General features: G+C 46.4%; 1 protein-coding gene across 1 annotated transcript in view; it reads left to right on the top strand.

The window, feature by feature from the left end:
• The window catches only part of NFRKB (nuclear factor related to kappaB binding protein), a 67613-nt gene that overhangs the window by 25525 nt on the left and 17541 nt on the right, over nt 1-24547 (top strand). The window contains exon 8 of the mRNA XM_069742359.1: nt 11339-11423. Coding sequence (XP_069598460.1) covers nt 11339-11423 — 85 coding nt within the window. The remainder of the gene's footprint in view (nt 1-11338; nt 11424-24547) is intronic.

The raw sequence follows: 24547 nt of genomic DNA, 5'->3' as shown, positions 1-24547 counted from the left end.
ATTTTCTCTTCTCTGACTGCGCTCAGTGGACGGACATTTTCTCTTCTGTCTGCGCTCAGTGGACGGACATTTTCTCTTCTCTGTCTGCGCTCAGTGGACGGACATTTTCTCTTCTCTGTCTGCGCTCAGTGGACGGACATTTTCTCTTCTCTGTCTGCGCTCAGTGGACGGACATTTTCTCTTCTGACTGCGCTCAGTGGTCGGACATTTTCTCTTCTGTCTGCGCTCAGTGGACGGACATTTTCTCTTCTCTGTCTGCGCTCAGTGGACGGACATTTTCTCTTCTGACTGCGCTCAGTGGACGGACATTTTCTCTTCTTTGACTGCGCTCAGTGGACGGACATTTTCTCTTCTCTGACTGCGCTCAGTGGACGGACATTTTCTCTTCTCTGACTGCGCTCAGTGGACGGACATTTTCTCTTCTCTGTCTGCGCTCAGTGGACGGACATTTTCTCTTCTCTGACTGCGCTCAGTGGACGGACATTTTCTCTTCTGTCTGCGCTCAGTGGTCGGACATTTTCTCTTCTCTGCGCTCAGTGGACGGACATTTTCTCTTCTCTGTCTGCGCTCAGTGGTCGGACATTTTCTCTTCTCTGCGCTCAGTGGACGGACATTTTCTCTTCTTTGACTGCGCTCAGTGGTCGGACATTTTCTCTTCTCTGCGCTCAGTGGACGGACATTTTCTCTTCTTTGACTGCGCTCAGTGGTCGGACATTTTCTCTTCTCTGCGCTCAGTGGACGGACATTTTCTCTTCTCTGTCTGCGCTCAGTGGTCGGACATTTTCTCTTCTCTGCGTTCAGTGGACGGACATTTTCTCTTCTTTGACTGCGCTCAGTGGACGGACATTTTCTCTTCTCTGTCTGCGCTCAGTGGTCGGACATTTTCTCTTCTCTGACTGCGCTCAGTGGACGGACATTTTCTCTTCTCTGTCTGCGCTCAGTGGACGGACATTTTCTCTTCTCTGCGGTCAGTGGACGGACATTTTCTCTTCTCTGTCTGTGCTCAGTGGACGGACATTTTCTCTTCTGACTGCGCTCAGTGGACGGACATTTTCTCTTCTCTGACTGCGCTCAGTGGACGGACATTTTCTCTTCTCTGTCTGCGCTCAGTGGACGGACATTTTCTCTACTCTGTCTGCGCTCAGTGGACGGACATTTTCTCTTCTCTGACTGCGCTCAGTGGACGGACATTTTCTCTTCTCTGTCTGCGCTCAGTGGACGGACATTTTCTCTTCTGACTGCGCTCAGTGGACGGACATTTTCTCTTCTCTGACTGCGCTCAGTGGACGGACATTTTCTCTTCTCTGTCTGCGCTCAGTGGTAGGACATTTTCTCTTCTGACTGCGCTCAGTGGACGGACATTTTCTCTTCTCTGTCTGCGCTCAGTGGTCGGACATTTTCTCTTCTCTGACTGCGCTCAGTGGACGGACATTTTCTCTTCTCTGTCTGCGCTCAGTGGTCGGACATTTTCTCTTCTCTGTCTGCGCTCAGTGGACGGACATTTTCTCTTCTCTGTCTGCGCTCAGTGGACGGACATTTTCTCTTCTGACTGCGCTCAGTGGACGGACATTTTCTCTTCTCTGTGCTCAGTGGACGGACATTTTCTCTTCTCTGTCTGCGCTCAGTGGACGGACATTTTCTCTTCTGACTGCGCTCAGTGGTCGGACATTTTCTCTTCTCTGTGCTCAGTGGACGGACATTTTCTCTTCTGACTGTGCTCAGTGGACGGACATTTTCTCTTCTGACTGTGCTCAGTGGACGGACATTTTCTCTTCTTTGCGCTCAGTGGATGGACATTTTCTCTTCTCTGACTGCGCTCAGTGGTCGGACATTTTCTCTTCTTTGCGCTCAGTGGACGGACATTTTCTCTTCTCTGACTGCGCTCAGTGGACGGACATTTTCTCTTCTTTGCGCTCAGTGGACGGACATTTTCTCTTCTGACTGCGCTCAGTGGTCGGACATTTTCTCTTCTCTGTGCTCAGTGGACGAACATTTTCTCTTCTCTGTCTGCGCTCAGTGGACGGACATTTTCTCTTCTCTGACTGCGCTCAGTGGTCGGACATTTTCTCTTTTCTGCGCTCAGTGGACGGACATTTTCTCTTCTCTGTGCTCAGTGGACGGACATTTTCTCTTCTCTGTCTGCGCTCAGTGGACGGACATTTTCTCTTCTCTGTCTGCGCTCAGTGGACGGACATTTTCTCTTCTCTGACTGCGCTCAGTGGTCGGACATTTTCTCTTTTCTGCGCTCAGTGGACGGACATTTTCTCTTCTCTGTGCTCAGTGGACGGACATTTTCTCTTCTGTCTGCGCTCAGTGGACGGACATTTTCTCTTCTCTGTCTGCGCTCAGTGGACGGACATTTTCTCTTCTCTGACTGCGCTCAGTGGACGGACATTTTCTCTTCTCTGTCTGTGCTCAGTGGACGGACATTTTCTCTTCTCTGACTGCGCTCAGTGGACGGACATTTTCTCTTCTGTCTGCGCTCAGTGGACGGACATTTTCTCTTCTCTGTCTGCGCTCAGTGGACGGACATTTTCTCTTCTGACTGCGCTCAGTGGACGGACATTTTCTCTTCTTTGACTGCGCTCAGTGGACGGACATTTTCTCTTCTCTGACTGCGCTCAGTGGACGGACATTTTCTCTTCTCTGACTGCGCTCAGTGGACGGACATTTTCTCTTCTCTGTCTGCGCTCAGTGGACGGACATTTTCTCTTCTCTGACTGCGCTCAGTGGACGGACATTTTCTCTTCTGTCTGCGCTCAGTGGTCGGACATTTTCTCTTCTCTGCGCTCAGTGGACGGACATTTTCTCTTCTCTGTCTGCGCTCAGTGGTCGGACATTTTCTCTTCTCTGCGCTCAGTGGACGGACATTTTCTCTTCTTTGACTGCGCTCAGTGGTCGGACATTTTCTCTTCTCTGCGCTCAGTGGACGGACATTTTCTCTTCTTTGACTGCGCTCAGTGGTCGGACATTTTCTCTTCTCTGCGCTCAGTGGACGGACATTTTCTCTTCTCTGTCTGCGCTCAGTGGTCGGACATTTTCTCTTCTCTGCGTTCAGTGGACGGACATTTTCTCTTCTTTGACTGCGCTCAGTGGACGGACATTTTCTCTTCTCTGTCTGCGCTCAGTGGTCGGACATTTTCTCTTCTCTGACTGCGCTCAGTGGACGGACATTTTCTCTTCTCTGTCTGCGCTCAGTGGACGGACATTTTCTCTTCTCTGCGGTCAGTGGACGGACATTTTCTCTTCTCTGTCTGTGCTCAGTGGACGGACATTTTCTCTTCTGACTGCGCTCAGTGGACGGACATTTTCTCTTCTCTGACTGCGCTCAGTGGACGGACATTTTCTCTTCTCTGTCTGCGCTCAGTGGACGGACATTTTCTCTACTCTGTCTGCGCTCAGTGGACGGACATTTTCTCTTCTCTGACTGCGCTCAGTGGACGGACATTTTCTCTTCTCTGTCTGCGCTCAGTGGACGGACATTTTCTCTTCTGACTGCGCTCAGTGGACGGACATTTTCTCTTCTCTGACTGCGCTCAGTGGACGGACATTTTCTCTTCTCTGTCTGCGCTCAGTGGTAGGACATTTTCTCTTCTGACTGCGCTCAGTGGACGGACATTTTCTCTTCTCTGTCTGCGCTCAGTGGTCGGACATTTTCTCTTCTCTGACTGCGCTCAGTGGACGGACATTTTCTCTTCTCTGTCTGCGCTCAGTGGTCGGACATTTTCTCTTCTCTGTCTGCGCTCAGTGGACGGACATTTTCTCTTCTCTGTCTGCGCTCAGTGGACGGACATTTTCTCTTCTGACTGCGCTCAGTGGACGGACATTTTCTCTTCTCTGTGCTCAGTGGACGGACATTTTCTCTTCTCTGTCTGCGCTCAGTGGACGGACATTTTCTCTTCTCTGTGCTCAGTGGACGGACATTTTCTCTTCTGACTGCGCTCAGTGGTCGGACATTTTCTCTTCTCTGTGCTCAGTGGACGGACATTTTCTCTTCTGACTGTGCTCAGTGGACGGACATTTTCTCTTCTGACTGTGCTCAGTGGACGGACATTTTCTCTTCTTTGCGCTCAGTGGATGGACATTTTCTCTTCTCTGACTGCGCTCAGTGGTCGGACATTTTCTCTTCTTTGCGCTCAGTGGACGGACATTTTCTCTTCTCTGACTGCGCTCAGTGGACGGACATTTTCTCTTCTTTGCGCTCAGTGGACGGACATTTTCTCTTCTGACTGCGCTCAGTGGTCGGACATTTTCTCTTCTCTGCGCTCAGTGGACGGACATTTTCTCTTCTCTGCGCTCAGTGGACGGACATTTTCTCTTCTGACTGCGCTCAGTGGTCGGACATTTTCTCTTCTCTGCGCTCAGTGGTCGGACATTTTCTCTTCTCTGCGCTCAGTGGACGGACATTTTCTCTTCTTTGACTGCGCTCAGTGGTCGGACATTTTCTCTTCTCTGCGCTCAGTGGACCGACATTTTCTCTTCTTTGACTGCGCTCAGTGGTCGGACATTTTCTCTTCTCTGCGCTCAGTGGACGGACATTTTCTCTTCTCTGTCTGCGCTCAGTGGTCGGACATTTTCTCTTCTCTGCGTTCAGTGGACGGACATTTTCTCTTCTTTGACTGCGCTCAGTGGACGGACATTTTCTCTTCTCTGTCTGCGCTCAGTGGTCGGACATTTTCTCTTCTCTGACTGCGCTCAGTGGACGGACATTTTCTCTTCTCTGTCTGCGCTCAGTGGACGGACATTTTCTCTTCTCTGCGGTCAGTGGACGGACATTTTCTCTTCTCTGTCTGTGCTCAGTGGACGGACATTTTCTCTTCTGACTGCGCTCAGTGGACGGACATTTTCTCTTCTCTGACTGCGCTCAGTGGACGGACATTTTCTCTTCTCTGTCTGCGCTCAGTGGACGGACATTTTCTCTACTCTGTCTGCGCTCAGTGGACGGACATTTTCTCTTCTCTGACTGCGCTCAGTGGACGGACATTTTCTCTTCTCTGTCTGCGCTCAGTGGACGGACATTTTCTCTTCTGACTGCGCTCAGTGGACGGACATTTTCTCTTCTCTGACTGCGCTCAGTGGACGGACATTTTCTCTTCTCTGTCTGCGCTCAGTGGTAGGACATTTTCTCTTCTGACTGCGCTCAGTGGACGGACATTTTCTCTTCTCTGTCTGCGCTCAGTGGTCGGACATTTTCTCTTCTCTGACTGCGCTCAGTGGACGGACATTTTCTCTTCTCTGTCTGCGCTCAGTGGTCGGACATTTTCTCTTCTCTGTCTGCGCTCAGTGGACGGACATTTTCTCTTCTCTGTCTGCGCTCAGTGGACGGACATTTTCTCTTCTGACTGCGCTCAGTGGACGGACATTTTCTCTTCTCTGTGCTCAGTGGACGGACATTTTCTCTTCTCTGTCTGCGCTCAGTGGACGGACATTTTCTCTTCTGACTGCGCTCAGTGGTCGGACATTTTCTCTTCTCTGTGCTCAGTGGACGGACATTTTCTCTTCTGACTGTGCTCAGTGGACGGACATTTTCTCTTCTGACTGTGCTCAGTGGACGGACATTTTCTCTTCTTTGCGCTCAGTGGATGGACATTTTCTCTTCTCTGACTGCGCTCAGTGGTCGGACATTTTCTCTTCTTTGCGCTCAGTGGACGGACATTTTCTCTTCTCTGACTGCGCTCAGTGGACGGACATTTTCTCTTCTTTGCGCTCAGTGGACGGACATTTTCTCTTCTGACTGCGCTCAGTGGTCGGACATTTTCTCTTCTCTGTGCTCAGTGGACGAACATTTTCTCTTCTCTGTCTGCGCTCAGTGGACGGACATTTTCTCTTCTCTGACTGCGCTCAGTGGTCGGACATTTTCTCTTTTCTGCGCTCAGTGGACGGACATTTTCTCTTCTCTGTGCTCAGTGGACGGACATTTTCTCTTCTCTGTCTGCGCTCAGTGGACGGACATTTTCTCTTCTCTGTCTGCGCTCAGTGGACGGACATTTTCTCTTCTCTGACTGCGCTCAGTGGTCGGACATTTTCTCTTTTCTGCGCTCAGTGGACGGACATTTTCTCTTCTCTGTGCTCAGTGGACGGACATTTTCTCTTCTGTCTGCGCTCAGTGGACGGACATTTTCTCTTCTCTGTCTGCGCTCAGTGGACGGACATTTTCTCTTCTCTGACTGCGCTCAGTGGACGGACATTTTCTCTTCTCTGTCTGTGCTCAGTGGACGGACATTTTCTCTTCTCTGACTGCGCTCAGTGGACGGACATTTTCTCTTCTGTCTGCGCTCAGTGGACGGACATTTTCTCTTCTCTGTCTGCGCTCAGTGGACGGACATTTTCTCTTCTGACTGCGCTCAGTGGACGGACATTTTCTCTTCTTTGACTGCGCTCAGTGGACGGACATTTTCTCTTCTCTGACTGCGCTCAGTGGACGGACATTTTCTCTTCTCTGACTGCGCTCAGTGGACGGACATTTTCTCTTCTCTGTCTGCGCTCAGTGGACGGACATTTTCTCTTCTCTGACTGCGCTCAGTGGACGGACATTTTCTCTTCTGTCTGCGCTCAGTGGTCGGACATTTTCTCTTCTCTGCGCTCAGTGGACGGACATTTTCTCTTCTCTGTCTGCGCTCAGTGGTCGGACATTTTCTCTTCTCTGCGCTCAGTGGACGGACATTTTCTCTTCTTTGACTGCGCTCAGTGGTCGGACATTTTCTCTTCTCTGCGCTCAGTGGACGGACATTTTCTCTTCTTTGACTGCGCTCAGTGGTCGGACATTTTCTCTTCTCTGCGCTCAGTGGACGGACATTTTCTCTTCTCTGTCTGCGCTCAGTGGTCGGACATTTTCTCTTCTCTGCGTTCAGTGGACGGACATTTTCTCTTCTTTGACTGCGCTCAGTGGACGGACATTTTCTCTTCTCTGTCTGCGCTCAGTGGTCGGACATTTTCTCTTCTCTGACTGCGCTCAGTGGACGGACATTTTCTCTTCTCTGTCTGCGCTCAGTGGACGGACATTTTCTCTTCTCTGCGGTCAGTGGACGGACATTTTCTCTTCTCTGTCTGTGCTCAGTGGACGGACATTTTCTCTTCTGACTGCGCTCAGTGGACGGACATTTTCTCTTCTCTGACTGCGCTCAGTGGACGGACATTTTCTCTTCTCTGTCTGCGCTCAGTGGACGGACATTTTCTCTACTCTGTCTGCGCTCAGTGGACGGACATTTTCTCTTCTCTGACTGCGCTCAGTGGACGGACATTTTCTCTTCTCTGTCTGCGCTCAGTGGACGGACATTTTCTCTTCTGACTGCGCTCAGTGGACGGACATTTTCTCTTCTCTGACTGCGCTCAGTGGACGGACATTTTCTCTTCTCTGTCTGCGCTCAGTGGTAGGACATTTTCTCTTCTGACTGCGCTCAGTGGACGGACATTTTCTCTTCTCTGTCTGCGCTCAGTGGTCGGACATTTTCTCTTCTCTGACTGCGCTCAGTGGACGGACATTTTCTCTTCTCTGTCTGCGCTCAGTGGTCGGACATTTTCTCTTCTCTGTCTGCGCTCAGTGGACGGACATTTTCTCTTCTCTGTCTGCGCTCAGTGGACGGACATTTTCTCTTCTGACTGCGCTCAGTGGACGGACATTTTCTCTTCTCTGTGCTCAGTGGACGGACATTTTCTCTTCTCTGTCTGCGCTCAGTGGACGGACATTTTCTCTTCTCTGTGCTCAGTGGACGGACATTTTCTCTTCTGACTGCGCTCAGTGGTCGGACATTTTCTCTTCTCTGTGCTCAGTGGACGGACATTTTCTCTTCTGACTGTGCTCAGTGGACGGACATTTTCTCTTCTGACTGTGCTCAGTGGACGGACATTTTCTCTTCTTTGCGCTCAGTGGATGGACATTTTCTCTTCTCTGACTGCGCTCAGTGGTCGGACATTTTCTCTTCTTTGCGCTCAGTGGACGGACATTTTCTCTTCTCTGACTGCGCTCAGTGGACGGACATTTTCTCTTCTTTGCGCTCAGTGGACGGACATTTTCTCTTCTGACTGCGCTCAGTGGTCGGACATTTTCTCTTCTCTGTGCTCAGTGGACGAACATTTTCTCTTCTCTGTCTGCGCTCAGTGGACGGACATTTTCTCTTCTCTGACTGCGCTCAGTGGTCGGACATTTTCTCTTTTCTGCGCTCAGTGGACGGACATTTTCTCTTCTCTGTGCTCAGTGGACGGACATTTTCTCTTCTCTGTCTGCGCTCAGTGGACGGACATTTTCTCTTCTCTGTCTGCGCTCAGTGGACGGACATTTTCTCTTCTCTGACTGCGCTCAGTGGTCGGACATTTTCTCTTTTCTGCGCTCAGTGGACGGACATTTTCTCTTCTCTGTGCTCAGTGGACGGACATTTTCTCTTCTCTGTGCTCAGTGGACGGACATTTTCTCTTCTTTGTCTGCGCTCAGTGGTCGCACATTTTCTCTTCTCTGTCTGTGCTCAGTGGTCGGACATTTTCTCTTCTCTGACTGTGCTCAGTGGACGGACATTTTCTCTTCTCTGACTGCGCTCAGTGGACGGACATTTTCTCTTCTGACTGCGCTCAGTGGACGGACATTTTCTCTTCTTTGTCTGCGCTCAGTGGACGGACATTTTCTCTTCTCTGTGCTCAGTGGACGGACATTTTCTCTTCTGACTGCGCTCAGTGGACGGACATTTTCTCTTCTGACTGCGCTCAGTGGACGGACATTTTCTCTTCTCTGTCTGCGCTCAGTGGACGGACATTTTCTCTTCTCTGTCTGCGCTCAGTGGACGGACATTTTCTCTTCTGACTGCGCTCAGTGGACGGACATTTTCTCTTCTGACTGCGCTCAGTGGACGGACATTTTCTCTTCTGTCTGCGCTCAGTGGACGGACATTTTCTCTTCTCTGACTGCGCTCAGTGGTCGGACATTTTCTCTTCTCTGTCTGTGCTCAGTGGACGGACATTTTCTCTTCTCTGACTGCGCTCAGTGGTCGGACATTTTCTCTTCTCTGTCTGTGCTCAGTGGTCGGACATTTTCTCTTCTCTGACTGCGCTCAGTGGTCGGACATTTTCTCTTCTCTGTCTGCGCTCAGTGGACGGACATTTTCTCTTCTCTGACTGCGCTCAGTGGTCGGACATTTTCTCTTCTCTGTCTGTGCTCAGTGGACGGACATTTTCTCTTCTTTGTCTGCGCTCAGTGGACGGACATTTTCTCTTGTCTGTCTGCGCTCAGTGGACGGACATTTTCTCTTCTCTGCGCTCAGTGGACGGACATTTTCTCTTCTCTGTCTGCGCTCAGTGGACGGACATTTTCTCTTCTGACTGCGCTCAGTGGACGGACATTTTCTCTTCTGACTGCGCTCAGTGGACGGACATTTTCTCTTCTGTCTGCGCTCAGTGGACGGACATTTTCTCTTCTGTCTGCGCTCAGTGGACGGACATTTTCTCTTCTGTCTGCGCTCAGTGGACGGACATTTTCTCTTCTGTCTGCGCTCAGTGGACGGACATTTTCTCTTCTCTGCGCTCAGTGGACGGACATTTTCTCTTCTGACTGTGCTCAGTGGACGGACATTTTCTCTTCTCTGTCTGCGCTCAGTGGACGGACATTTTCTCTTCTGTCTGCGCTCAGTGGACGGACATTTTCTCTTCTCTGTCTGCGCTCAGTGGACGGACATTTTCTCTTCTCTGACTGCGCTCAGTGGACGGACATTTTCTCTTCTCTGACTGCTCTCAGTGGACGGACATTTTCTCTTCTCTGTCTGCGCTCAGTGGACGGACATTTTCTCTTCTCTGACTGCGCTCAGTGGACGGACATTTTCTCTTCTCTGACTGCGCTCAGTGGATGGACATTTTCTCTTCTGACTGCGTTCAGTGGTCGGACATTTTCTCTTCTGTCTGCGCTCAGTGGACGGACATTTTCTCTTCTCTGACTGCGCTCAGTGGTCGGACATTTTCTCTTCTCTGACTGCGCTCAGTGGACGGACATTTTCTCTTCTGTCTGCGCTCAGTGGACGGACATTTTCTCTTCTTTGTCTGCGCTCAGTGGTCGGACATTTTCTCTTCTCTGTCTGCGCTCAGTGGACGGACATTTTCTCTTCTGTCTGCGCTCAGTGGACGGACATTTTCTCTTCTCTGACTGCGCTCAGTGGTCGGACATTTTCTCTTCTTTGTCTGCGCTCAGTGGACGGACATTTTCTCTTCTGACTGCGCTCAGTGGACGGACATTTTCTCTTCTGTCTGCGCTCAGTGGACGGACATTTTCTCTTCTCTGACTGCGCTCAGTGGTCGGACATTTTCTCTTCTCTGACTGCGCTCAGTGGACGGACATTTTCTCTTCTCTGTCTGCGCTCAGTGGTCGGACATTTTCTCTTCTGACTGCGCTCAGTGGACGGACATTTTCTCTTCTCTGTCTGCGCTCAGTGGACGGACATTTTCTCTTCTGTCTGCGCTCAGTGGACGGACATTTTCTCTTCTCTGACTGCGCTCAGTGGTCGGACATTTTCACTTCTCTGTCTGCGCTCAGTGGACGGACATTTTCTCTTCTGTCTGCGCTCAGTGGACGGACATTTTCTCTTCTTTGTCTGCGCTCCGTGGACGGACATTTTCTCTTCTCTGCGCTCAGTGGACGGACATTTTCTCTTCTCTGTGCTCAGTGGACGGACATTTTCTCTTCTCTGTCTGCGCTCAGTGGACGGACATTTTCTCTTCTGACTGCGCTCAGTGGACGGACATTTTCTCTTCTGTCTGCGCTCAGTGGACGGACATTTTCTCTTCTCTGTGCTCAGTGGACGGACATTTTCTCTTCTGTCTGCGCTCAGTGGACGGACATTTTCTCTTCTGTCTGCGCTCAGTGGACGGACATTTTCTCTTCTGACTGCGCTCAGTGGACGGACATTTTCTCTTCTGTCTGCGCTCAGTGGACGGACATTTTCTCTTCTGTCTGCGCTCAGTGGACGGACATTTTCTCTTCTCTGTGCTCAGTGGACGGACATTTTCTCTTCTGACTGCGCTCAGTGGACGGACATTTTCTCTTCTCTGTCTGCGCTCAGTGGACGGACATTTTCTCTTCTGACTGCGCTCAGTGGACGGACATTTTCTCTGACTCGCACCCTGTGCAGATTGTTTGGTGAAGGTCAGCTGAGATCTTGAGGACAGTAATAAGTAGCAGATGCCAGGAAACCCCGGTAATAGAATTCATAGTGACGGGACTTGCCCAGTCCTCATCCGTGGCCTCCGCACAGGCAGCTCTGCACGACATCCACTACATGGGGCTGAAAGGGGGGATTTCCAGGCCACTCATAGGGCCCCCAACACCTGTGATCGTTCATTATATGTCCACACGTTTATGATGCAGGATCATCCGGATCTTATGACGGACGACGTGACAATGAACGACATCATGACTCGGGTTAATGCCGGCAGGAAAAACTCTCTGGCAGGTAACAGACAGCATATCACATCACAATGTAGTGGGGTCCTCAGCATAAGATCCTCCAGGATCAGTAATGTATGTACAGAGTGACTGCACCAGCAGAATAGTGAGTGCAGCTCTGGGGTATAATACAGGAGGTAACTCAGGATCAGTAATGTAATGTATGTACAGAGTGACTGCACCAGCAGAATAGTGAGTGCAGCTCTGGAGTATAATACAGGAGGTAACTCAGGATCAGTAATGTAATGTATGTACACAGTGACTGCACCAGCAGAATAGTGAGTGCAGCTCTGGGGTATAATACAGGAGGTAACTCAGGATCAGTAATGTAATGTATGTACAGAGTGACTGCACCAGCAGAATAGTGAGTGCAGCTCTGGGGTATAATACAGGAGGTAACTCACGATCAGTAATGTAATGTATGTACACAGTGACTGCACCAGCAGAATAGTGAGTGCAGCTCTGGAGTATAATACAGGAGGTAACTCAGGATCAGTAATGTAATGTATGTACACAGTGACTGCACCAGCAGAATAGTGAGTGCAGCTCTGGGGTATAATACAGGATGTAACTCAGGATCAGTAATATAATGTATGTACACAGTGACTGCACCAGCAGAATAGTGAGTGCAGCTCTGGAGTATAATACAGGAGGTAACTCAGGATCAGTAATGTAATGTATGTACACAGTGACTGCACCAGCAGAATAGTGAGTGCAGCTCTGGGGTATAATACAGGAGGTAACTCAGGATCAGTAATGTAATGTATGTGCACAGTGACTGCACCAGCAGAATAGTGAGTGCTGCTCTGGTGTATAATACAGAAGGTAACTCAGGATCAGTAATGTAATGTATGTACACAGTGACTGCACCAGCAGAATAGTGAGTGCAGCTCTGGGGTATAATACAGAAGGTAACTCAGGATCAGTAATGTAATGTATGTGCACAGTGACTGCACCAGCAGAATAGTGAGTGCAGCTCTGGGGTATAATACATGATGTAACTCAGGATCAGTAATGTAATGTATGTACACAGTGACTGCACCAGCAGAATAGTGAGTGCAGCTCTGAAGTATAATACAGGAGGTAACTCAGGATCAGTAATGTAATGTATGTACACAGTGACTGCACCAGCAGAATAGTGAGTGCAGCTCTGGGGTATAATACAGGATGTAACTCAGGATCAGTAATGTAATGTATGTACACAGTGACTGCACCAGCAGAATAGTGAGTGCAGCTCTGGGGTATAATACAGGATGTAACTCAGGATCAGTAATGTAATGTATGTACACAGTGACTGCACCAGCAGAATAGTGAGCGCAGCTCTGGAGTATAATACAGGATGTAACTCAGGATCAGTAATGTATGTATACAGTGACTGCACCAGCAGAATAGTGAGTGCAGCTCTGGAGTATAATACAAGAGGTAACTCAGGATCAGTAATGTAATGTATGTACAGAGTGACTGCACCAGCAGAATAGTGAGTGCAGCTCTGGGGTATAATACAGGAGGTAACTCAGGATCAGTAATGTAATGTATGTACAGAGTGACTGCACCAGCAGAATAGTGAGTGCAGCTCTGGGGTATAATACAGGAGGTAACTCAGGATCAGTAATGTAATGTATGTACAGAGTGACTGCACCAGCAGAATAGTGAGTGCAGCTCTGGGGTATAATACAGGAGGTAACTCACGATCAGTAATGTAATGTATGTACACAGTGACTGCACCAGCAGAATAGTGAGTGCAGCTCTGGAGTATAATACAGGAGGTAACTCAGGATCAGTAATGTAATGTATGTACACAGTGACTGCACCAGCAGAATAGTGAGTGCAGCTCTGGGGTATAATACAGGAGGTAACTCAGGATCAGTAATGTAATGTATGTGCACAGTGACTGCACCAGCAGAATAGTGAGTGCTGCTCTGGGGTATAATACAGAAGGTAACTCAGGATCAGTAATGTAATGTATGTACACAGTGACTGCACCAGCAGAATAGTGAGTGCAGCTCTGGGGTATAATACAGAAGGTAACTCAGGATCAGTAATGTAATGTATGTGCACAGTGACTGCACCAGCAGAATAGTGAGTGCAGCTCTGGGGTATAATACATGATGTAACTCAGGATCAGTAATGTAATGTATGTACACAGTGACTGCACCAGCAGAATAGTGAGTGCAGCTCTGAAGTATAATACAGGAGGTAACTCAGGATCAGTAATGTAATGTATGTACACAGTGACTGCACCAGCAGAATAGTGAGTGCAGCTCTGGGGTATAATACAGGATGTAACTCAGGATCAGTAATGTAATGTATGTACACAGTGACTGCACCAGCAGAATAGTGAGTGCAGCTCTGTGGTATAATACAGGAGGTAACTCAGGATCAGTAATGTAATGTATGTACACAGTGACTGCACCAGCAGAATAGTGAGTGCAGCTCTGAAGTATAATACAGGAGGTAACTCAGGATCAGTAATGTAATGTATGTACACAGTGACTGCACCAGCAGAATAGTGAGTGCAGCTCTGGGGTATAATACAGGATGTAACTCAGGATCAGTAATGTAATGTATGTACACAGTGACTGCACCAGCAGAATAGTGAGTGCAGCTCTGGGGTATAATACAGGAGGTAACTCAGGATCAGTAATGTAATGTATGTACACAGTGACTGCACCAGCAGAATAGTGAGTGCAGCTCTGTGGTATAATACAGGAGGTAACTCAGGATCAGTAATGTATGTACACAGTGACTGCACCAGCAGAATAGTGAGTGCAGCTCTGAAGTATAATACAGGAGGTAACTCAGGATCAGTAATGCAATGTATGTACACAGTGACTGCACCAGCAGAATAGTGAGTGCAGCTCTGGGGTATAATACATGATGTAACTCAGGATCAGTAATGTAATGTATGTACACAGTGACTGCACCAGCAGAATAGTGAGTGCAGCTCTGGGGTATAATACAGGATGAGGTAACTCAGGATCAGTAATGTAATGTATGTACATAGTGACTGCACCAGCAGAAGAGTGAGTGCAGCTCTGGAGTATAATACAGGAGGTAACTCAGGATCAGTAATGTAATGTATGTACACAGTGACTGCACCAGCAGAATAGTGAGTGCAGCTCTGGGGTATAATACAGGAGGTAACTCAGGATCAGTAATGTATGTACACAGTGATTGCACCAGCAGAATAGTGAGTGCAGCTCTGGGGTATAATACAGGATGAGGTAACTCAGGATCAGTAATGTAATGTATGTACACAGTGACTGCACCAGCAGAATAGTGAGTGCAGCTCTGGAGTATAATACAGGATGTAACTCAGGATGAGTAATGTAATGTATGTACACAGTGAGTGCAGCTCTGGGGTATAATACAGGATGTAACTCAGGATCAGTAATGTAATGTATGTACACAGTGACTGCACCAGCAGAATAGTGAGTGCAGCTCTGGGGTATAATACAGGATGAGGTAACTCAGGATCAGTAATGTAATGTATGTACACAGTGACTGCACCAGCAGAATAGTGAGTGCAGCTCTGGAGTTTAATACAGGATGTAACTCAGGATCAGTAATGTAATGTATGTACACAGTGATTGCACCAGCAGAATAGTGAGTGCAGCTCTGGAGTATAATGCAGGATGTAACTCAGGATCAGTAATGTAATGTATGTACACAGTGACTGCACCAGCAGAATAGTGAGTGCAGCTCTGGGGTATAATACAGGAGGTAACTCAGGATCAGTAATGTATGTACACAGTGATTGTACCAACAGAATAGTGAGTGCAGCTCTGGAGTATAATACAGGATGTAACTCAGGATCAGTAATGTAATGTATGTACACAGTGACTACACCAGCAGAATAGTGAGTGCAGCTCTGGGGTATAATACAGGATGAGGTAACTCAGGATCAGTAATGTATGTACACAGTGATTGCACCAGCAGAATAGTGAGTGCAGCTCTGGAGTATAATGCAGGATGTAACTCAGGATCAGTAATGTAATATATGTGTAAATAATATATGTGTAATGTAATAATGTAAAGCGCTGCGGAATATGTTGGCGCTATATAAATAAAATTATTATTATATATGTACACAGTGACTGCACCAGCAGAATAGTGAGTGCAGCTCTGGGGTATAATACAGGATGTAACTCAGGATCAGTAATGTAATGTATGTACACAGTGACTGCACCAGCAGAATAGTGAGTGCAGCTCTGGGGTATAATACAGGATGTAACTCAGGATCAGTAATGTAATGTATGTACACAGTGACTGCACCAGCAGAATAGTGAGTGCAGCTCTGGGGTATAATACAGGATGAGGTAACTCAGGATCAGTAATGTAATGTATGTACACAGTGACTGCACCAGCAGAATAGTGAGTGCAGCTCTGGAGTATAATACAGGATGTAACTCAGGATGAGTAATGTAATGTATGTACACAGTGAGTGCAGCTCTGGGGTATAATACAGGATGTAACTCAGGATCAGTAATGTAATGTATGTACACAGTGACTGCACCAGCAGAATAGTGAGTGCAGCTCTGGGGTATAATACAGGATGAGGTAACTCAGGATCAGTAATGTAATGTATGTACACAGTGACTGCACCAGCAGAATAGTGAGTGCAGCTCTGGAGTATAATACAGGATGTAACTCAGGATCAGTAATGTAATGTATGTACACAGTGACTGCACCAGCAGAATAGTGAGTGCAGCTCTGGAGTATAATACAGGATGTAACTCAGGATCAGTAATGTAATGTATGTACACAGTGATTGCACCAGCAGAATAGTGAGTGCAGCTCTGGAGTATAATACAGGATGTAACTCAGGATCAGTAATGTAATGTATGTACACAGTGACTGCACCAGCAGAATAGTGAGTGCAGCTCTGGGGTATAATACAGGATGTAACTCAGGATCAGTAATGTAATGTATGTACACAGTGACAGCACCAGCAGAATAGTGAGTGCAGCTCTGGGGTATAATACAGGATGTAACTCAGGATCAGTAATGTAATGTATGTACATAGTGACTGCACCAGCAGAATAGTGAGTGCAGCTCTGGGGTATAATACAGGAGGTAACTCAGGATCAGTAATGTAATGTATGTACACAGTGACTGCACCAGCAGAATAGTGAGTGCAGCTCTGGAGTATAATACAGGAGGTAACTCAGGATCAGTAATGTAATGTACACAGTGACTGAACCAGCAGAATAGTGAGTGCAGCTCTGGAGTATAATACAGGATGTAACTCAGGATCAGTAATGTAATGTATGTACACAGTGACTGCACCAGCAGAATAGTGAGTGCAGCTCTGGGGTATAATACAGGATGTAACTCAGGATCAGTAATGTAATGTATGTACACAGTGACTGCACCAGCAGAATAGTGAGTGCAGCTCTGGGGTATAATACAGGAGGTAACTCAGGATCAGTAATGTATGTACACAGTGATTGCACCAGCAGAATAGTGAGTGCAGCTCTGGAGTATAATACAGGATGTAACTCAGGATCAGTAATGTAATGTATGTACACAGTGACTACACCAACAGAATAGTGAGTGCAGCTCTGGGGTATAATACAGGATGAGGTAACTCAGGATCAGTAATGTATGTACACAGTGATTGCACCAGCAGAATAGTGAGTGCAGCTCTGGAGTATAATGCAGGATGTAACTCAGGATCAGTAATGTAATATATGTACACAGTGACTGCACCAGCAGAATAGTGAGTGCAGCTCTGGGGTATAATACAGGATGTAACTCAGGATCAGTAATGTAATGTATGTACACAGTGACTGCACCAGCAGAATAGTGAGTGCAGCTCTGGGGTATAATACAGGATGTAACTCAGGATCAGTAATGTAATGTATGTACACAGTGACTGCACCAGCAGAATAGTGAGTGCAGCTCTGGGGTATAATACAGGATGAGGTAACTCAGGATCAGTAATGTAATGTATGTACACAGTGACTGCACCAGCAGAATAGTGAGTGCAGCTCTGGGGTATAATACAGGATGTAACTCAGGATCAGTAATGTAATGTATGTACACAGTGACTGCACCAGCAGAATAGTGAGTGCAGCTCTGGGGTATAATACAGGATGAGGTAACTCAGGATCAGTAATGTAATGTATGTACACAGTGACTGCACCAGCAGAATAGTGAGTGCAGCTCTGGAGTATAATACAGGATGTAACTCAGGATGAGTAATGTAATGTATGTACACAGTGACTGCACCAGCAGAATAGTGAGTGCAGCTCTGGGGTATAATACAGGAGGTAACTCAGGATCAGTAATGTAATGTATGTACACAGTGACTGCACCAGCAGAATAGTGAGTGCAGCTCTGGGGTATAATACATGATGAGGTAACTCAGGATCAGTAATGTAATGTATGTACACAGTGACTGCACCAGCAGAATAGTGAGTGCAGCTCTGGAGTATAATACAGGATGTAACTCAGGATCAGTAATGTAATGTATGTACACAGTGATTGCACCAGCAGAATAGTGAGTGCAGCTCTGGAGTATAATGCAGGATGTAACTCAGGATCAGTAATGTAATGTATGTACACAGTGACTGCACCAGCAGAATAGTGAGTGCAGCTCTGGGGTATAATACAGGATGTAACTCAGGATCAGTAATGTAATGTATGTACACAGTGACTGCACCAGCAGAATAGTGAGTGCAGCTCTGGGGTATAATACAGGCGGTAACTCAGGATCAGTAATGTAATGTATGTACACAGTGACTGCACCAGCAGAATAGTGAGTGCAGCTCTGGGGTATAATACAGGATGTAACTCAGGATCAGTAATGTAATGTATGTACACAGTGACTGCACCAGCAGAATAGTGAGTGCAGCTCTGGGGTATAATACAGGATGAGGTAACTCAGGATCAGTAATGTAATGTATGTACACAGTGACTGCACCAGCAGAATAGTGAGTGCAGCTCTGGAGTATAATACAGGATGTAACTCAGGATGAGTAATGTAATGTATGTACACAGTGACTGCACCAGCAGAATAGTGAGTGCAGCTCTGGGGTATAATACAGGAGGTAACTCAGGATCAGTAATGTAATGTATGTACACAGTGACTGCACCAGCAGAATAGTGAGTGCAGCTCTGGGGTATAATACATGATGAGGTAACTCAGGATCAGTAATGTAATGTATGTACACAGTGACTGCACCAGCAGAATAGTGAGTGCAGCTCTGGAGTATAATACAGGATGTAACTCAGGATCAGTAATGTAATGTATGTACACAGTGACTGCACCAGCAGAATAGTGAGTGCAGCTCTGGCGTATAATACAGGATGTAACTCAGGATCAGTAATGTAATGTATGTACACAGTGACTGCACCATCAGAATAGTGAGTGCAGCTCTGGGGTATAATACAGGAGGTAACTCAGGATCAGTAATGTAAGTACACAGTGACTGCACCAGCAGAATAGTGAGTGCAGCTCTGGGGTATAATACAGGATGTAACTCAGGATGAGTAATGTAATGTATGTACACAGTGACTGCACCAGCAGAATAGTGAGTGCAGCTCTGGGGTATAATACAGGAGGTAACTCAGGATCAGTAATGTAATGTATGTACACAGTGACTGCACCAGCAGAATAGTGAGTGCAGCTCTGGGGTATAATACATGATGAGGTAACTCAGGATCAGTAATGTAATGTATGTACACAGTGACTGCACCAGCAGAATAGTGAGTGCAGCTCTGGAGTATAATACAGGATATAACTCAGGATCAGTAATGTAATGTATGTACACAGTGACTGCACCAGCAGAATAGTGAGTGCAGCTCTGGCGTATAATACAGGATGTAACTCAGGATCAGTAATGTAATGTATGTACACAGTGACTGCACCAGCAGAATAGCGAGTGCAGCTCTGGAGTATAATACAGGAGGTAACTCAGGATCAGTAATGTAATGTATGTACACAGTGACTGCACCATCAGAATAGTGAGCGCAGCTTTGGGGTATAATACAGGATGTAACTCAGGATCAGTAATGTAATGTATGTACATAGTGACTGCACCAGCAGAATAGTGAGTGCAGCTCTGGAGTATAATACAGGATGTAACTAGGATCAGTAATGTAATGTATGTACACAGTGACTGCACCAGCAGAATAGTGAGCGCAGCTCTGGAGTATAATACAGGATGTAACTCAGGATCAGTAATGTAATGTATGTACACAGTGACCGCACCAGCAGAATAGTGAGTGCAGCTCTGGGGTATAATACAGGATGTAACTCAGGATCAGTAATGTAATGTATGTACACAGTGACCGCACCAGCAGAATAGTGAGTGCAGCTCTGGGGTATAATACAGGATGTAACTCAGGATCAGTAATGTAATGTATGTACACAGTGACTGCACCAGCAGAATAGTGAGTGCAGCTCTGGGGTATAATACAGGATGTAACTCAGGATCAGTAATGTAATGTATGTACACAGTGACTGCACCAGCAGAATAGTGAGTGCAGCTCTGGGGTATAATACAGGATGTAACTCAGGATCAGTAATGTAATGTATGTACACAGTGACTGCACCAGCAGAATAGTGAGTGCAGCTCTGGAGTATAATACAGGATGTAACTAGGATCAGTAATGTAATGTATGTACACAGTGACTGCACCAGCAGAATAGTGAGCGCAGCTCTGGAGTATAATACAGGATGTAACTAGGATCAGTAGTGTAATGTATGTACACAGTGACTGCACCAGCAGAATAGTGAGTGCAGCTCTGGGGTATAATACAGGATGTAACTCAGGATCAGTAATGTAATGTATGTACACAGTGACTGCACCAGCAGAATAGTGAGTGCAGCTCTGGAGTATAATACAGGATGTAACTCAGGATCAGTAATGTAATGTATGTACACAGTGACTGCACCAGCAGAATAGTGAGTGCAGCTCTGGGGTATAATACAGGCTGTAACTCAGGATCAGTAATGTATGTACACAGTGACTGCTCCAGCAGAATAGTGAGTGCAGCTCTGGGGTATAATACAGGATGTAACTCTGGATCAGTAATGTAATGTATGTACACAGTGACTGCACCAGCAGAATAGTGAGTGCAGCTCTGGAGTATAATACAGGATGTAACTCAGGATCAGTAATGTAATGTATGTACACAGTGACTGTACCAGCAGAATAGTGAGTGCAGCTCTGGGGTATAATACAGGAGGTAACTCAGGATCAGTAATGTATGTACACAGTGACTGCACCAGCAGAATAGTGAGCGCAGCTCTGGAGTATAATACAGGATGTAACTAGGATGAGTAGTGTAATGTATGTACACAGTGACTGCACCAGCAGAATAGCGAGTGCAGCTCTGGAGTATAATACAGGATGTAACTCAGGATCAGTAATGTAATGTATGTACACAGTGACTGCACCAGCAGAATAGTGAGTGCAACTCTGGAGTATAATACAGGATGTAACTCAGGATCAGTAATGTATGTACATAGTGACTGCACCAGCAGAATAGTGAGTGCAGCTCTGGAGTATAATACAGGATGTAACTCAGGATCAGTAATGTAATGTATGTACACAGTGACTGCACCAGCAGAATAGTGAGTGCAGCTCTGCAGTATAATACAGGAGGTAACTCAGGATATGTAATGTATGTACACAGTGACTGCACCAGCAGAATAGTGAGTGCAGCTCTGGAGTATAATACAGGATGTAACTCAGGATCAGTAATGTAATGTATGTACACAGTGACTGCACCAGCAGAATAGTGAGTGCAGCTCTGGAGTATAATACAGGATGTAACTCAGGATCAGTAATGTAATGTATGTACACAGTGACTGCAGCAGCAGAATAGCGAGTGCAGCTCTGGAGTATAATACAGGATGTAACTCAGGGTCAGTAATGTAATGTATGTACACAGTGACTGCACCAGCAGAATAGCGAGTGCAGCTCTGGAGTATAATACAGGATGTAACTCAGGATCAGTAATGTATGTACACAGTGACTGTACCAGCAGAATAGTGAGTGCAGCTCTGGGGTATAATACAGGATGTAACTCAGGATCAGTAATGTATGTACATAGTGACTTCACCAGCAGAATAGTGAGTGCAGCTCTGCGGTATAATACAGGATGTAACTCAGGATCAGTAATGTAATGTATGTACACAGTGACTGCACCAGCAGAATAGTGAGTGCAGCTCTGGAGTATAATACAGGCTGTAACTCAGGATCAGTAATGTAATGTATGTACACAGTGACTGCACCAGCAGAATAGTGAGTGCAGCTCTGGAGTATAATACAGGAGGTAACTCAGGATCAGTAATGTAATGTATGTACACAGTGACTGCACCAGCAGAATAGTGAGTGCAGCTCTGGAGTATAATACAGGATGTAACTCCGGATCAGTAATGTAATGTATGTACACAGTAACTGCACCAGCAGATTAGTGAGTGCAGCTCTGGAGTATAATACAGGATGTAACTCAGGATCAGTAATGTAATGTATGTACACAGTGGCTGCACCAGCAGAATAGTGAGTGCAGCTCTGGGGTATAATACAGGATGTAACTCAGTATCAGTAATGTAATGTATGTACACAGTGACTGCACCAGCAGAATAGTGAGTGCAGCTCTGGAGTATAATACAGGATGTAACTCAGGATCAGTAATGTGATGTATGTACACAGTGACTGCACCAGCAGAATAGTGAGTGCAGCTCTGGAGTATAATACAGGAGGTAACTCAGGATCAGTAATGTGATGTATGTACACAGTGACTGCACCAGCAGAATAGTGAGTGCAGCTCTGGAGTATAATACAGGATGTAAATCAGGATCAGTAATGTAATGTATGTACACAGTGACTGCACCAGCAGAATAGTGAGTGCAGTTCTGGGGTATAATACAGGAGGTATCTTAGGATCAGTAATGTAATGTATGTACACAGTGACTGCACCAGCAGAATAGTGAGTGCCGCTCTGGAGTATAATACAGGATGTATCTCAGGATCAGTAATGTATGTACACAGTGACTGCACCAGCAGAATAGTGAGTGCAGCTCTGGAGTATAATACAGGATGTAACTCAGGATCAGTAATGTATGTACACAGTGACTGCACCAGCAGAATAGTGAGTGCAGCTCTGGGGTATAATACAGGAAGTATCTTAGGATCAGTAATGTAATGTATGTACACAGTGACTGCACCAGCAGAATATTGAGTGCCGCTCTGGAGTATAATACAGGATGTAACTCAGAATCAGTACTGTAATGTATGTACACAGTGACTGCACCAGCAGAATAGTGTGTGCAGCTCTGGAGTATAATACAGGATGTAACTCAGGATCAGTAATATAATGTATGTACACAGTGACTGCACCAGCAGAATAGTGAGTGCAGCTCTGGAGTATAATACAGGATGTAACTCAGGATCAGTAATGTAATGTATGTACACAGTGACTGCACCAGCAGAATAGTGAGTGCAGCTCTGGGGTATAATACAGGATGTAACTCAGGATCAGTAATGTATGTACACAGTGACTGCACCGACAGAATAGTGAGTGCAGCTCTGCGGGTATAATACAGGATGTAACTCAGGATCAGTAATATAATGTATGTACACAGTGACTGCACCAGCAGAATAGTGAGTGCAGCTCTGGGGATAATACAGGATGTAACTCAGGATCAGTAATGTAATGTATGTACACAGTGACTGCACCAGCAGAATAAATAGTGAGTGCAGCTCTGGGGTATAATACAGGAGGTAACTCAGGATCAGTAATGTAATGTATGTACACAGTGACTGCACCAGCAGAATAGTGAGTGCAGCTCTGTGTTATAATGCAGGATGTAACTCCGGATCAGTAATGTATGTACACAGTGACTGCACCAGCAGAATAGTGAGTGCAGCTCTGGGGTATAATACAGGATGTAACTCAGGATCAGTAATGTAATGTACACAGTGACTGCACCAGCAGAATAGTGAGTGCAGCTCTGGAGTATAATACAGGATGTAACTCAGGATCAATAATGTAATGTATGTACACAGTGACTGCACCAGCAGAATAGTGAGTGCAGCTCTGGGGTATAATACAGGATGTAACTCAGGATCAGTAATGTAATGTATGTACACAGTGACTGCACCAGCAGAATAGTGAGTGCAGCTCTGGGGTATAATACAGGATGTAATTCAGGATCAGTAATGTATGTACACAGTGACTTCACCAGCAGATTAGTGAGTGCAGCTCTGGAGTATAATACAGGATGTAACTCAGGATCAGTAATGTAATGTATGTACACAGTGACTTCACCAGCAGAATAGTGAGTGCTGCTCTGGAGTATAATACAGGATGTAACTCAGGATCAGTAATGTATGTACACAGTGACTGTACCAGCAGAATAGTGAGTGCAGCTCTGGAGTATAATACATGATGTAACTCAGGATCAGTAATGTAATGTATGTACACAGTGACTGCACCAGCAGAATAGTGAGTGCAGCTCTGGAGTATAATACAGGATGTAACTGAGGATCAGTAATGTAATGTATGTACACAGTGACTGCACCAGCAGAATAGTGAGTGCAGCTCTGGAGTATAATACATGATGTAACTCAGGATCAGTAATCTAATGTATGTACACAGTGACTGCACCAGCAGAATAGTGAGTGCAGCTCTGGAGTATAATACAGGATGTAACTCAAGATCAGTAATCTAATGTATGTACACAGTGACTGCACCAGCAGAATAGTGAGTGCAGCTCTGTAGTATAATACAGGCTGTAACTCAGGATCAGTAATGTAATGTATGTACACAGTGCACCAGCAGAACAGTGAGCGCAGCTCTGGAGTATAATACAGGAGGTAACTCAGGATCAGTAATGTAATGTATGTACACAGTGTCTGCACCAGCAGATTAGTGAGTGCAGCTCTGGAGTATAATACAGGATGTAACTCAGGATCAGTAATGTAATGTATGTACACAGTGACTGCACCAGCAGAATAGTGAGTGCAGCACTGGAGTATAATACAGGATGTAACTCAGGATCAGTAATCTAATGTATGTACACAGTGACTGCACCAGCAGAATAGTGAGTGCAGCTCTGGAGTATAATACAGGCTGTAACTCAGGATCAGTAATGTAATGTATGTACACAGT

The sequence above is a fragment of the Ranitomeya imitator genome, chromosome 10 (assembly GCF_032444005.1).
Source record: "Ranitomeya imitator isolate aRanImi1 chromosome 10, aRanImi1.pri, whole genome shotgun sequence".
In the NCBI taxonomy this organism is placed as follows: domain Eukaryota; kingdom Metazoa; phylum Chordata; class Amphibia; order Anura; family Dendrobatidae; genus Ranitomeya; species Ranitomeya imitator.
Note: the sequence above shows the minus strand (reverse complement) of the source record. Positions and strands in the feature narration are given on the sequence as shown.